This window comes from Dasypus novemcinctus, chromosome 5 (genome assembly GCF_030445035.2).
Source record: "Dasypus novemcinctus isolate mDasNov1 chromosome 5, mDasNov1.1.hap2, whole genome shotgun sequence".
Classification (NCBI taxonomy): domain Eukaryota; kingdom Metazoa; phylum Chordata; class Mammalia; order Cingulata; family Dasypodidae; genus Dasypus; species Dasypus novemcinctus.
In genome coordinates, this window is record NC_080677.1 from 37,332,880 (window position 1) to 37,345,875 (window position 12,996).

Below are 12,996 nucleotides of genomic sequence, written 5' to 3' on the forward strand. Positions count from 1 at the left end.
TTGCAAATATTGCTATTTAACAGCACCTCAGCATGATAGTTTTCAAATTGTATTCCAAAGTGCCCTAGAGTTTTCAGGCAGTCTGCAAATATTAGATTTTAATTTTAACTTTTTCAGACTGTGATGAAAGGCATGCAAAGTTTCATATATTATCCCAAGTTTCCAAGGGGTGACTAGTGATTTACTTGTGCTGCTATTATACTTTCTTTTTCACATAACTAAAAATTTGGTGTCCAGAATGTAAATAATATGAAAATTAAATCGTGTAGTAAAAATGAATTTTAAGAGGAGACTAAATAAGGACGTTATGGCAAAATCTCAACTTTGCATTCTACATATAATCTTGTCTGTCATTTTGCAAATTACATTGGAGGTCAGAGTTTGCTTGTGTAGCAGTTCCATATTACAGCTAAGCTGAACCTTTCCAAGAACATTGATGGCAAAGAAGCAATAAAAATGGAACCTGTCTTTGGTGGTCAAGTGGTAGAAAAGGGACTAGCAAGGGACGTATTGTGATGTGCTATACCTGCTCTCCATTTTTTAACGGGACCCAGCTCTGTTTCTTTTCACTGCAGTAAGAAAACCACTTATCACTTTCCTAAGTTCTTACAGATGCATGTGAGAGATAGAGGTGTATGGCCTTGGAACCTGATATGTGTCCTCTGGGTTTTATTATCCATTGTTCTTGCCCTAGACTTTGGTAAATGGCTTTGGAAAGCCTTAATTTATTAGAACATGCAGGCTTCTTTCCCTGTAGGACTGGAGTGCATACCTCGGAAATCTCATAAAATTTATTTTAAGGATATTATTTATGCATTGGTTTTCTGTAACATCTTTACCCACAAATATAAATGATATTTTAGGGGGAAAGTGACGAAGTTGTATCTTTAGAGAGCCTTGCAACAAAAAAATATCTCACTGCTCGAGGCAGTCTATATAAGGAGCTTTAAACTCTTAACTTGAATAAATAAATAATGTGTCTTGTGGCTAAAATTCTCCTATTCTGATCCCCACCACCACCACTACCACCATTTATCACATTGCTGCCATGATTACTGTCCTAGGATCAGGATAAATAAGTGCCCTTCTCTTCTCCTCCTTGTTTACCCTGTGTTTGTTTGTTTGTTCTTTGCAGAGACCCTCCTCGATGACTTCCTTCTCACGTACACTGTCTTCATGACAACCGATGACTTGTGCCAGGCGCTGTTAAGGCAATATCCTTCATTAACTTCAGGTGCTGTGTTGTCTCCCTCAGACAGATGTCTCCCGTTAGGAATTCACTGCCTTTCTTAATTTACTCAGCCCCACCGTAGTGTGTGGACATGTTAAATATTAATGTAATGATATCCAGGGTAAAGAATGAAATTAGACAGACTAGACGGGGGTGGGGGATGGGCTGGGAATGGGGAGCTGTTATTTTCACATTCTACATGGAGGGTGAATTGTACTGTTTATATTTTTTCAAGTCTATGCCTCATGATTGCTTAGAAATCCGAGATAAATTTGGCCTACTGGGTAAATCCCTGAGTCAAGAGGTTGAACAGAATGGCACAATATCACCCAATAAGTGGCCTTAGAAAGGGATCAATCAGTTAGTGGCAGACCACTTACTCAGGAAACAGATGTGCTACTGTGTTTCTGGGCAAGCGTCCCAGGGGAGACGAGGCATCCCCCACATCCTGGAATAAAATGTCATCTTTTCTGAGCTTTGTCACTGCATGCTCTTTTAAAATGATGGATGTGATTAAAATGTCGATGACCAGTTAAGGAAGACTTTTAATTTTATCCACTAGCTAGAAGAGCCGCAACATAGAAACACTGAAAGACCAAAAAACAAAGCCAAGTTTCAAAATGGGCTTTTTGCCTCAGAGTGGTTAAAGAAGATGCTTCAGAGTCATTTAAGTAGCATGTTAACTGCCACATGTTTCCTGAACCAAACTGAAGATTGCACATTAAAATTTTTAGAGAAATGGTTTTTTTTAACATACCAAAGTTTTATTGATCCCAGTGATAATGGTCTTGTTAATTATTCTTTTCCTGTTAAGTGGTTTTGCCCATCTCCTACAGCCTTTTCCTGCTTGAAAGAATACTTTAGAATTCCATAAAGGGCATAATTGACAAAAAAGCTCCATTAATAATAATAATACTTTTTAATGCTTTATTATAGTCTATGACTAGCAAAGCTACAGATGTTTTGAAATCTTTTAGAACCAATTCATAAAACCGATTTGAGAATATTATTAGTTTTGAATTTGGAAAATTTTAATATATACAGATTTCTTCCACAGTTTCAAGGTCGAGTGTTGCGAAGAATTCAGCAATAATTACATGATTTTGATTTTCTCATTCTTTGAAAGTGTTTTGGAAAAATATCTGTAAGCTCATTTCATCTATATTCCACCAACCCCCCTTGTGGCTTTTTGCTTGCTGTCTGCTCTCTGTGTCCATTTGCTGTGTATTCTTCTGTGTCTGCATTTATTTTTTATTTACTCCCTTCCCCCTTGCGGCTTGCTTGTTGTCTGTTCTCTGTGTCCATTCTCTATGCACTCTTCTGTGTTTTTGTTGTCTCCCTTTTTGTTGCATCACCTTGCTGATTTGGCTTCCACGGTGCTTGCAGGCCGGGTGGCACTCTGCGGCGCTTGTGGGCGAGCCTGCCTTCACAGGGAGGCCCTGGGACGTGAACCCAGGACCTCCCATATGGTAGACAGGAGCCCATCTGATTGAGCCACAGCCACTTCCCTGCATCTACATTTTAATGCTAAAATATCCAAAAGAATTACCGTCCATTAAATAAAATAAAGGATATAAAATGTGTTTTATAGAAAATTAGATTACTTAATAAATTGCTGTTTTTAACTATTATTATAATATTTTTATTATCATTGAATAATTTAAAGCCTTATTGGATACCCCTAACAATCTCTAAAACTGGGATATAATCATGTTTTGAGTCTTTGACTAAGACATTTTATATGAAAAACTGTTAAGGTTCTTATTAGCCTTCTGATTGTCAAAACTACCTTTGTTTCCATTTCGTTTTGTATTTTTTTTCAAAATAGTACAAACCACAAACAAAAATGACATCCATATTTAATCTGAAATATTTTTATGCACCTCTTCATGAAACTGTCATTGTCATTCATGTCTCACTACTACTACCAAATACAAATTTAATTAGTAATTTTTTTTAATATATCTTGTATGGAGGAGAACATGATATTAAGCAACTCAGTGGTAGTAAGTATGAATGGAGAAGAGTGGTGAAAATTTCCATTTCTGAAATTGCTTTATCCTGCTGTTTCATAATTGTAGGACATATTATGTATGCAGCTTTAATAAGAACCTCACATCTTCACCTACATATGCTGACCTAAAAAAAAAAAAGTTATTAGTATTTCTTGATTTTTCAAATTTTTTCTTTATATTAGTGAAGTCATTATAGTCACAGGTAAAGAAGTAAAGGATATCTGCATAGTGGAAATAATGTAATATAAATCTTCATATTTTGCCTTGTAAGAGAAGAAAAATAGAAAAATTAGACACTTTAACAGGTTCTTTGTGTGGTTACCTGATTTTATTTCATGGATGGAAATCAAAGAAATCAGATGGCCTTAATACATTTTCTCAAGATGGGGAGACAATGATTGAAATGTGTTTAAACATACTTGCAAAGTCTGATGTAGAAATTATTCCAGTTTCCAATTATATATCATCTTTAAATAATGTGTAATCTTGTCCAGCATCCCCAAAGCAGTCCTGTTATCCAGTGCATGGTGTCACTGTGTTTCCTATTCCTAGTAAATTTTTTAATATGTCCAAGGTCATTTTGGACACAAGGCTTCTAGGTCAGTTTGGACTACACCAAACTTCTGTCTCATTCTTAGGGATTTAAGCATTTTACATTTGAGTTTGTGATTCTCAAACAATTTCTACAGCTTACACATGGTCAGAGTATACAATGGGAAATGCAAATAAGTATAACAAAAATAATTCATTGTATTTTGAAATCACATTGTCTTGAGAAGCCACCATTAACTTTTTAGTATATATCCTTCCCCATAAATTTATTTAAATAAGCATTGGTAACAGAAATGGACCACCTTACACATATTCTTTTCTACTTGCTTTTCTATTCAGCAGATCATGTGAATATTCCATGTCAATAAATGTACTGCTGGATCATCATATTTTTGACTGCAGAATAATTCATTAAACAGATATGAAATAATTTAGTTAATGATCCTAATTAGGCTAAGCTTGAAGCATTTAGGTTATTTCCTATGTTATTTTATTTGTATTTTATTTTAATGAAGGTAAAATTAGTAGTCTTTTTGCACACTTACCCAATTCTTTTATTTTAATGAATACCTAGAGGTGGCCATTTGAATCACATAATAAATTGTGCTCCAGAAAGGCTGTACTAATCTGTGCTCATTCAGTCCTACCTTAGAGGTAACTGGTTTTACAGAATGTGAATTTCTGAGGATCAAAGACTTATAGGTCTAGTTCTGATCCAACTTTCGAGGAAGTCGTGCTCACCTCTGTGGTGGGGCCAGATCTTCTCTTGGTGCCACGTTGAAGTTAATGGGCCATCCAGGGTCTCCTTGAACTTGCCTTAACCCTGTGCTGCCTCTGAAACTATGTCCCGCTGTCAGTGCAACATCTAACCCTTATTTTCATGGCCTGCTGCTGAGTGTCCTTAGATCATTTTCCTGGGTTTACATTTGCTCTTCACAGTGCATGCTTTTTGCTCTTTCTATGCATATTCTTTTCTTCCTGCAGGATTATTATATACTTGTAGATTCTTTGGAAAATAGGCCTGAGTGTATTTTATGAAAACAAGACTAAATGGATTTCTTCATATGTTAATTTTCAACAATGTAATAGTCTTTCTTAACCATTTGCACCTATTCCGCTAAGAAGTATCAGGGCAAAGAAGAAAACGCAGATGTTCCGTGTAGGAAACGTAAAGTCTTACATCTTGTTTCCCAGTGGATTGCTCTGTACAAAGACTGGTTACATGAAGATGAACACTCGAAAATGTTTCTAAAGGTAACATACCGCTCTCAGATATTCTTTGATGCCAAAGGACTGATTTTACTTTCAGTTATTTATTTCAGAAATCTCATTTGTAGGAAACAGTTGTCCAGCTTTTTTGTAATAGTCAAGTTGTGATTCAAAAGAAGTGGTATAAATTCATTTTGATTGTTGAGGCCTGGTATTCCCTACACAGATAGAAACTTAAGTTTTAAAAAATTTTAAATAATTCATTATGAAAATATATGGAAGGGAAATTTTACATCCACTAATTTGAAGTTATTTATTTTATATGTCAAGGGAATTTTGATTGCAAATGACATAATTAAGGAAGATTAAACATACTTCAATACTCAATATTATTTAATATTTTGAGATTTATTATAAGTTTGAACTAACCAATTCCATATACACACTATTTGGATAGAACATTATTTGTCATTTAAAAACTATATGGGGCATATATACATAAAACTTTTTCAGGACATGGTGTATTTTGAGAATTTGAAGCAATAATTTGTAAAATAGATACTCACCAAGGTTTGCCTTTTGGATTTAAACAAAAACTGATTTATTTTTCTATATCATTAATAGACCACAATATCTTTGCCACATAGACGATTATCTGGAGATGATCAGTAGAGAGTTGGATTCCCCTGACCATCCAGGTTAATAAGGAGTGCAGGTTAATAAGGAGAAGGGGTGGGAGGGAGTTCTAACCCAGCAAGAGCTCTTTTTCATAATAGGCAAGTGCAAAACTGATTCTGCCTTTCATGAAAATTCACTTTGAATTCAGCTTTCAGTTGTCATTTAGACATCCAGTCTAACCATCTCTTTGACTACAGCCATTGTTATTGTCAAAATAACTGATTATTTTAGTTCAACAGATTTTTTATTTCCCCAATGATTATGTGGATATTATTGAAAAAAATATAGAACAGACACAGAAGTCTCAAGTAACCAGCCAGGTTCCAGCATTCCTTACCCGAAAGCTGATAGAGAGTCATAGCAGTTGGGCAAGGGGCTAGAAGGGATAATCCCCCTTGGAGTGCATTGGTTTGACCCCCTGCATCGTCCTGGAATCCACCTCGTTTCCCTGGGCAAAGTTGCCATTTTAGCCTTTTTGTGAGTCTTACTCCTTATAAAATGGGCATTAAACCATTTCAGCTGTCACTTGTATTTTTCCCCCAGACCATATACAGGAATGTACTGGATGACATATATGAATACCCAATTCTTGAAAAAGAATTGAAGGAATTTCAAAAGATACTTGGAATGCACCGTCGTCAGTAAGTATTTAATTGTCCCTTATTGTGACTGAAGAAAGCAGCAGTAAACGGGATACAGTGTGGGAGTGTCTTAGACATCAAGATGATTTTGAATATTTTAATTGATTCATCTTGATTCATCTTCTGTATTTTGCTTTTAGATCTCAAAATGAATGAACACTAAAGCAAGCTCATTGACTATTTTTTAAATGTTTGATATGGTAGAAACCAACTGGACCATAACAAAACCTGAGGGCATAAAAACAATTATTTAATAAATGAATATTAATTTTAGAAGCCTAAATATTTGTGTTTTATGGGGGCTCAAGCTATCTATGAAATAGGAATTTTAACCTTTCCTTATGGAGCATTTGGGAAAGCACATTCATGTATCTTTTTTAAAAGTTCTATAAATAGATGCCAGGGAGTCACTGAGTATTTTAAAAGCTAATTTTATGGGTTCCTTGAGGTTCCTGTATCAATTTAGAAAAATTAAAGAAAGGCATTTTCTCAATGACTTTTGGCATGTCCAGGTGTTCCCTAGGTAACTATTGTTAATTCAGTTGATAATACCTAAATTTACTGTAATTTTTATCATTTTTTCTTTATTAATTTTGGTAAATGAAAACACACACACGTCATTATTTCATTTTCAGATACAATTACAAAGTTCATCTGAAGGGGAAAATTTTACTCAGATTTATAATGTGGTTTGTACTTAGTAAACATGAGGCACATGTATTGTCAAGTTGTGAGATTTTTCTATTCAGATCTTAACAGTCACAAATGTCCTTCTCATAGAAAACATTGATTCATACCTTTCTGATTATTGAGTTGAGAATTAAAGCCTGATATATCTTTAGTAAAGGGAAACCCTATTGCAAACTTAAATCTCTAGAAATTAATTTTAGGGAACAAAAACATCATTTGTAAGCTTTAGCCTTTAATCATCAAAATCACATATTTAGAAATTCAGAAATGAGGTACAAGTTAGGACAGTGCATTGGAAATGAATTTTGTGATTTTTGGTAGTCATCTTTTATCAGTCTACACTGTAATAATATTCCATGGCCCAAGACTAATATGAAAACATAAATAAATGAACCCAAAAGAAAAAAGAAAGAAAATCCTTACACCAAAATAATTCCCTGCATAGAAGTTGCTCTGTTCCTATAAGGCAGCCTGTTACATATGTGAAACTAGTTCATGGTTTCATACATTTAAATATATTAAATACATTAATGGAATGTGTTAATGCACTTAGTGCATTCCATTAAAAGTGAGTAAAATAGGAAATAATAGATTGAAATAAGGGAATGATATGAAGATGTGATTCTTGTCTTTTTGGTATAAGACTATGAAATAGCTATAGATTCTGGAATAAAATTTGAGCACCACATATTGAGCTCATCACATTTGTCTCTAATCCCAGTGTGTAATTGAGGAGAAAGTGTTTTTTTCTGAGAACATCATGGACACGTTAACTTTATGGTTTACCTAAAGATGGGTGTGGTCAGCCACAGTGCTGGCTCCTTCTTGACTTGGAGGTGACCTTCACAAGCACTTGGTAGGGGGAACCTGTGGAGCATGCTCAGAAACTGTCCCCAGTTTGGCCACACAAAAAGCATCCTGGAAAAGATGCACCTTGGCTAAATTATTTACCTACCTAAATAACAATAATTTCACCTAAAATCTAATAGATGAGAAAACTTTCCATGGGCTGAATAAATCCAGTTCTTCTTTCAAATGCTCAACTTCACTTTCTGTGGGTAGAAAGCAAAAGATACCTCTTAATAAATACTCTCTTTTCTTCCTGACTCATTGGAAATTCAGAGCCCATTGTCCGTTACATTTTACATAGCAAAACAATAAATAATGTGCTTTATCTGATTTGAAGAGTAAAAACCTCTGTCCACTGGCTAAAAATTAGGCTTTTCTGTGACAAAAAGACAACAACAAAAAAAACAAAAAAACAAAAAAAAAACAACATTGTGTTATTCTAGGTTTGGGACAAAGACTGACTTCTTGTCTTTTTCCTTTCAGCACTGTAGATGAATATTCACCACAGAGGAAGGTAAAACAGACCCTTCTATATCTGACATGGGGTGCTACAGTGTGGAGGTGTGACTTACCTCACTTGGTATTTCTTAATGATTACGAGGACTCCTGCCTCCAGCCTAACAGGCAGGACAGGAAGCCTGGGGCTGCAGCTCGTCTGCGCTTTCCTGCTTCTCTGTACTTCCCCCACGCCTGTGCAGATCCGATTTCAGCCATGTGCCCTTGACTTTATGACATTCTGCATATTTTGTGGTACATTTTGGAGTCTCAGAGCTTCCCCAATATCCCCAAGGTGATATAAATTTGAATTTTAAAATGGTCATAACAGAAAAACTCGAGGCAGGAGTCTTGGCTCCAAGAGTTAAAGAAATCTTATGAGGAAACAGTTTGCACTTTTCAACACCAGAAAGAGCGACAGTAGCAAGCGTGAAAATTTGTTGCCAGTTTAATTGGATGAGGGGGGAATGCAAAATGAGATGTCAAGCACAAGTTTCTGTAGAAGCTTATGTACCAGGTGATTAATCATCATGGCCATGTACCTGTCCCCCTTAAGAAAGTCGTTGTGCTAAAGCAGAAGTGTGAAACAGGGAAACGGACTTTGGCCCAGTGGTTAGGGCGTCCATCTACCACATGGGAGGTCCGTGGTTCAAGCCCCGGGCCTCCTTGACCCGTGTGGAGCTGGCCATGCGCAGTGCTGATGCGCGCAAGGAGTGCCGTTCCACGCAAGGGTGTCCCCCGCGTGGGGGAGCCCCACGCGCAAGGAGTGCGCCCGGTAAGGAGAGCCGCCCAGCGTGAAAAGAAAGTGCAGCCTGCCCAGGAATGGCGCCGCCCACACTTCCCGTGCCGCTGACGACAACAGAAGCAGACAAAGAAACAAGACGCAGCAAATAGACACCAAGAACAGACAACCAAGGGAGGGGGGGAATTAAATAAATAAATAAATCTTTAAAAAAAAAAAAAAAAAGAAGTGTGAAACAATCTCAAAGTTGCATCTGTGGAAAATGTAGAAGGCAGAAAATCAGATTGTGTTAACAAACTTGAAAGTGATGTTGGGGTGAGGAAACAATGACTTTCCTTAGAAGAATAATCTGTGGATGTCTGTATATCCAGAGGTGGGAAATCATAGGGATATTCTCGGGCATGCTGTGGGGACGTTTTCCCTGCTATTGGTTTTGGCCAAGCCCTGTTGTGTTGCTCAGAATCTTCACCTCCACATGCGTTTAGGCAACTCCCAGTTTATTTCTCTAAGATTTGATGGATGGATTTCACAATTTTAAAAAATTGACTGGCTCGCTTGGAACATGTTGTAAACAGCTGTAGTTTTCCAAGAGGCAGGGATACATTCATTGTTCTCTTTCCCCTCTTCTTGCAGACGAAAGCCTTTTTCCACCAATTCAGTCTTAAGGAGAACTGGCTCCAGCATAGAGGAACTGTGACTGAAACAGAGGAAAGTGAGTATGATTTGAAGGCAGATTTGGGCTGGGTGGAGAAGCGGTTAAGCACCTTTATTCTGCACCATTAACTCATCAGCCGGGCTTGAACCACCATTTCCAGATGTCATCTCTCTCTGATGAGCAAGGTAGCCACAATATCATGATTTTTCTTTTCTTGCTCAGAGTGTTACAGTTTTCTTGGTTATATAATACCATCCCAAGGACCAAGGGAATTTTTCATCTGGGAAGTAAGAAAATGAGACTGTGTGCAAAAGGCCTCCCTGAGTTCTTGGGCAGAGATACAAAGTGAACTGGAAATCGAAACTTTTCACTCCTGAGCTGCCTTCTCCCTGGCTCATTGCTTATGATTAGCTGGAAAGATTACCAAAGCAAATGGGCAAGATTTGGACTGAGTCAATCCCTGAGATTTGAAGAAGAAAATCCTGGAGGGAATAATAAGAGGAAGGATGTGCAGTAGAAATCCCTCCCAGGCAAGGCTGTGCCAGGCAAGGCCACACGTCCAGTACATCCTCAATCAGGGCTCGTTAGCACTGGAAGGGCTTGTGACCTCTCCTGGAGAGAGCGGCTCACTCAATAGAAGGGGAAGCACCTTCTCAGCACCATGAAGATGCTGACGTGCTTTTCTACGTTAACATCTTATAACGGAACAAGAAATGGTAGCAGTGGTTTCCTTCTGTTTGGATAAAGGTTGAGTCAAGCAGACAGCTGGGAAATGCAGCAAATTAAAACATCACCCCATTGTGACTTTGAGACGTTCTCATTTAACTCCTCTTTTTCCGTGTGTTAAAGTCTAAATGTGGACATTTGCTAGCTTGCTCAACTTCTTGAATATTCAAAAAACAAAATCCTCCTGCTATGTAGTATTTATGTACAATGCTCCTGATAGAAGGGGCTCTGTTATGTCATGTTACATATCATCTGCACCAAGTGAAAGAGCAGACAAAATTATCATACCTCCTAGTCATTAGCAGGTGACAGTCCTTGCCTATTTGTCATACAACTTAATTATAGGGGAGCAGATGTACCTCAATAGTTGAACCCCTGCTTCCCATGTTTGAGGTCCTGGGTTCAATCCCCAGTACCTCTTAAAAAATTTTTTTATATAGTTTTCCAAGCTAAGTTTCAAAGAGGCCAGGCATTTCAAGGCCCTCAACTCTTTTTGTTCATCAGTTTATTAAGCAAACTATAAACTTATCTCACATTTAGTGGTTTGTAGACTGTATCTTTGCCTTGTTCACAAACTCCATTTCCTGTGGAAGGAGGTAAGTCTTTTTAGTCTCTTATAAGTCTGTTGAGAAAATACAAAACAACTGTTTGTTGGATGTTGTTGTTTCAGAGACACATGCAACCAAACACAATACTGTAGGTGTTTCATGATGTGGAGTTCACTTTTAAGTTCTGTACATGTGAACTCATAGTTTGGCTTTTCCTTCAGTTGTGTTTCTGTGAAAACATTGCTGAATTTATTTTCGTGGATGCCATTTAAATTGCATATGACATTTTTCTAGGAGCTGCACTCCCTTTTTTTTTTTTTTTTTGCAACATAAAAGACAAGAATTTCTAAGTATATTATTGCCCTTCTGTCTATTGTAAAGAAGCTAGTATTTTATAAATTCACAGTAGCTGAAGTAAGATTCAAATAGTGTGTCAATCATCTCCATTGCTATTAAAACAGTTTCTGCTATTCAAATCATAAAGAAAAAAATTTTTCCAGGACCCATTCACCCTCACACTGATAATTATCACTGCAGATGATAAAAAGGAAATTAAAAAGGCTAGAAATGTGACCTCCATTTGGAAACTAAACTCACCACCACCTTGATCAGAGGAGTCATTCTTAAATAATTGAGAAGGCTATACACAAAAACCAAGACAGGCGATAGTTTTTTTAGATAAGCTTATGAGAATTCTAATAGCAAAATGCAGTGATCTTGATTTGGCCATCTGTGACTGTTCAGAAATTGAGTATACAAAATTATGAGTTAGACATTTCAGTATGCTGTGTTGAGGAATCCCAGGAACCCCAAAGAAGGTAGTCGAAGTGCAGTGTGTGGACCTCAGCTCCCACTGTACTGTGGCCACAGGCTCCACCTTGAGAGCAGACTCGCATGATGCACATTTCACTGCAGGAAGGGAAGTATAAGGACAACTCGTGCTTGTTCACCAGATTCTTAACGTCCATGTCTCATGTGTGTGCAAACACACATTTATATGCATATACCCTGATGTGCTGATGTGCATGCATAGATATGAAAATCTAGCTGTATATGTTTTATATTTAAAAGAATAGCAGGGTGGCTGCTGGGACTTAGAAAGTCTGTATCTCATGACCACATCTCTTTGTTTACTTATGGTTCTTTTGCCTTGTACAGTTTTTTGTCACGTGTATATAACTGAGCACTCCTATGTCAGTGTGAAGGCAAAAGTTTCCACTACAGCCCAGGAGATCCTGAAAATTGTGGCAGAAAAGATCCAGCATGCAGAAGAGGATCTGGCTCTGGTAGCCGTCACGTTCTCTGGGGGTAAATTATTTTCTGTCGTTGAATATTAATATTTGAAAGGATCTCCTCTGAAAGGAGAGGGTTGGCGTTTCTGTGGAGTAAATGTGCATCCCGTCCCTTCTGGTTCTCTTCTGGGTCTGCAGCTGGATGACCACAGTAACAATGAGAAGCTGCCTACCAGAGGTGTTTCCATGACAACAGTTGGGTACTGTTGAATATTGAATTTCCTCCCCAAGAATTGAATGGAGAGGCATGTCAGTGTTTTTAAATACATTTTAAAGCTTTTCACATTTTGTGTTCTAGATAAGCCTTCTATTTTCATATTTAAATTAACTTAGGAAATTGCTAAAGGAAGAAATTACTTTAGGAAAAAAAAAAAGAGCACAGCCTTGAACAAGTCCTGTTGCTGCCTGACAATTTAATAGTTACAGACGTCCAAAGGAAAGAAACAAAAGCTGATACCATAAGCCACAGCTCACAGGCAGTGCTCCTTCAGGTGAACAGGGGAGTGAGGTCTGCCACTGCTTTTCCTTCTGTTGGGCCTTTGTTGTCCTCAGAGAATGGTTTGTTGTCTGTTTTGAATAAGATCACACAGATCACAAGCTGACACTATTGAGCTAAGTGACCTGCACAGACCCCTTCCTTCTCACTGGAGCCTGTCAGATTTCAGTGTTCCTG

The 12,996-nt window shown here is 37.4% G+C and overlaps 1 protein-coding gene across 4 annotated transcripts in view; it reads left to right on the forward strand.

Moving 5' to 3' along the window:
- Positions 1-12,996, forward strand: part of RAPGEF5 (Rap guanine nucleotide exchange factor 5) — a 232,817-nt gene that overhangs the window by 181,988 nt on the left and 37,833 nt on the right. For all 4 annotated transcript variants that reach the window (XM_058296892.2, XM_004461331.5, XM_023589624.3 and 1 more), the window contains exons 12-17: positions 1,136-1,214; positions 4,908-5,052; positions 6,229-6,326; positions 8,349-8,379; positions 9,736-9,814; positions 12,190-12,339. In XM_058296892.2, coding sequence (XP_058152875.1) covers positions 1,136-1,214; positions 4,908-5,052; positions 6,229-6,326; positions 8,349-8,379; positions 9,736-9,814; positions 12,190-12,339 — 582 coding nt within the window. The remainder of the gene's footprint in view (positions 1-1,135; positions 1,215-4,907; positions 5,053-6,228; positions 6,327-8,348; positions 8,380-9,735; positions 9,815-12,189; positions 12,340-12,996) is intronic.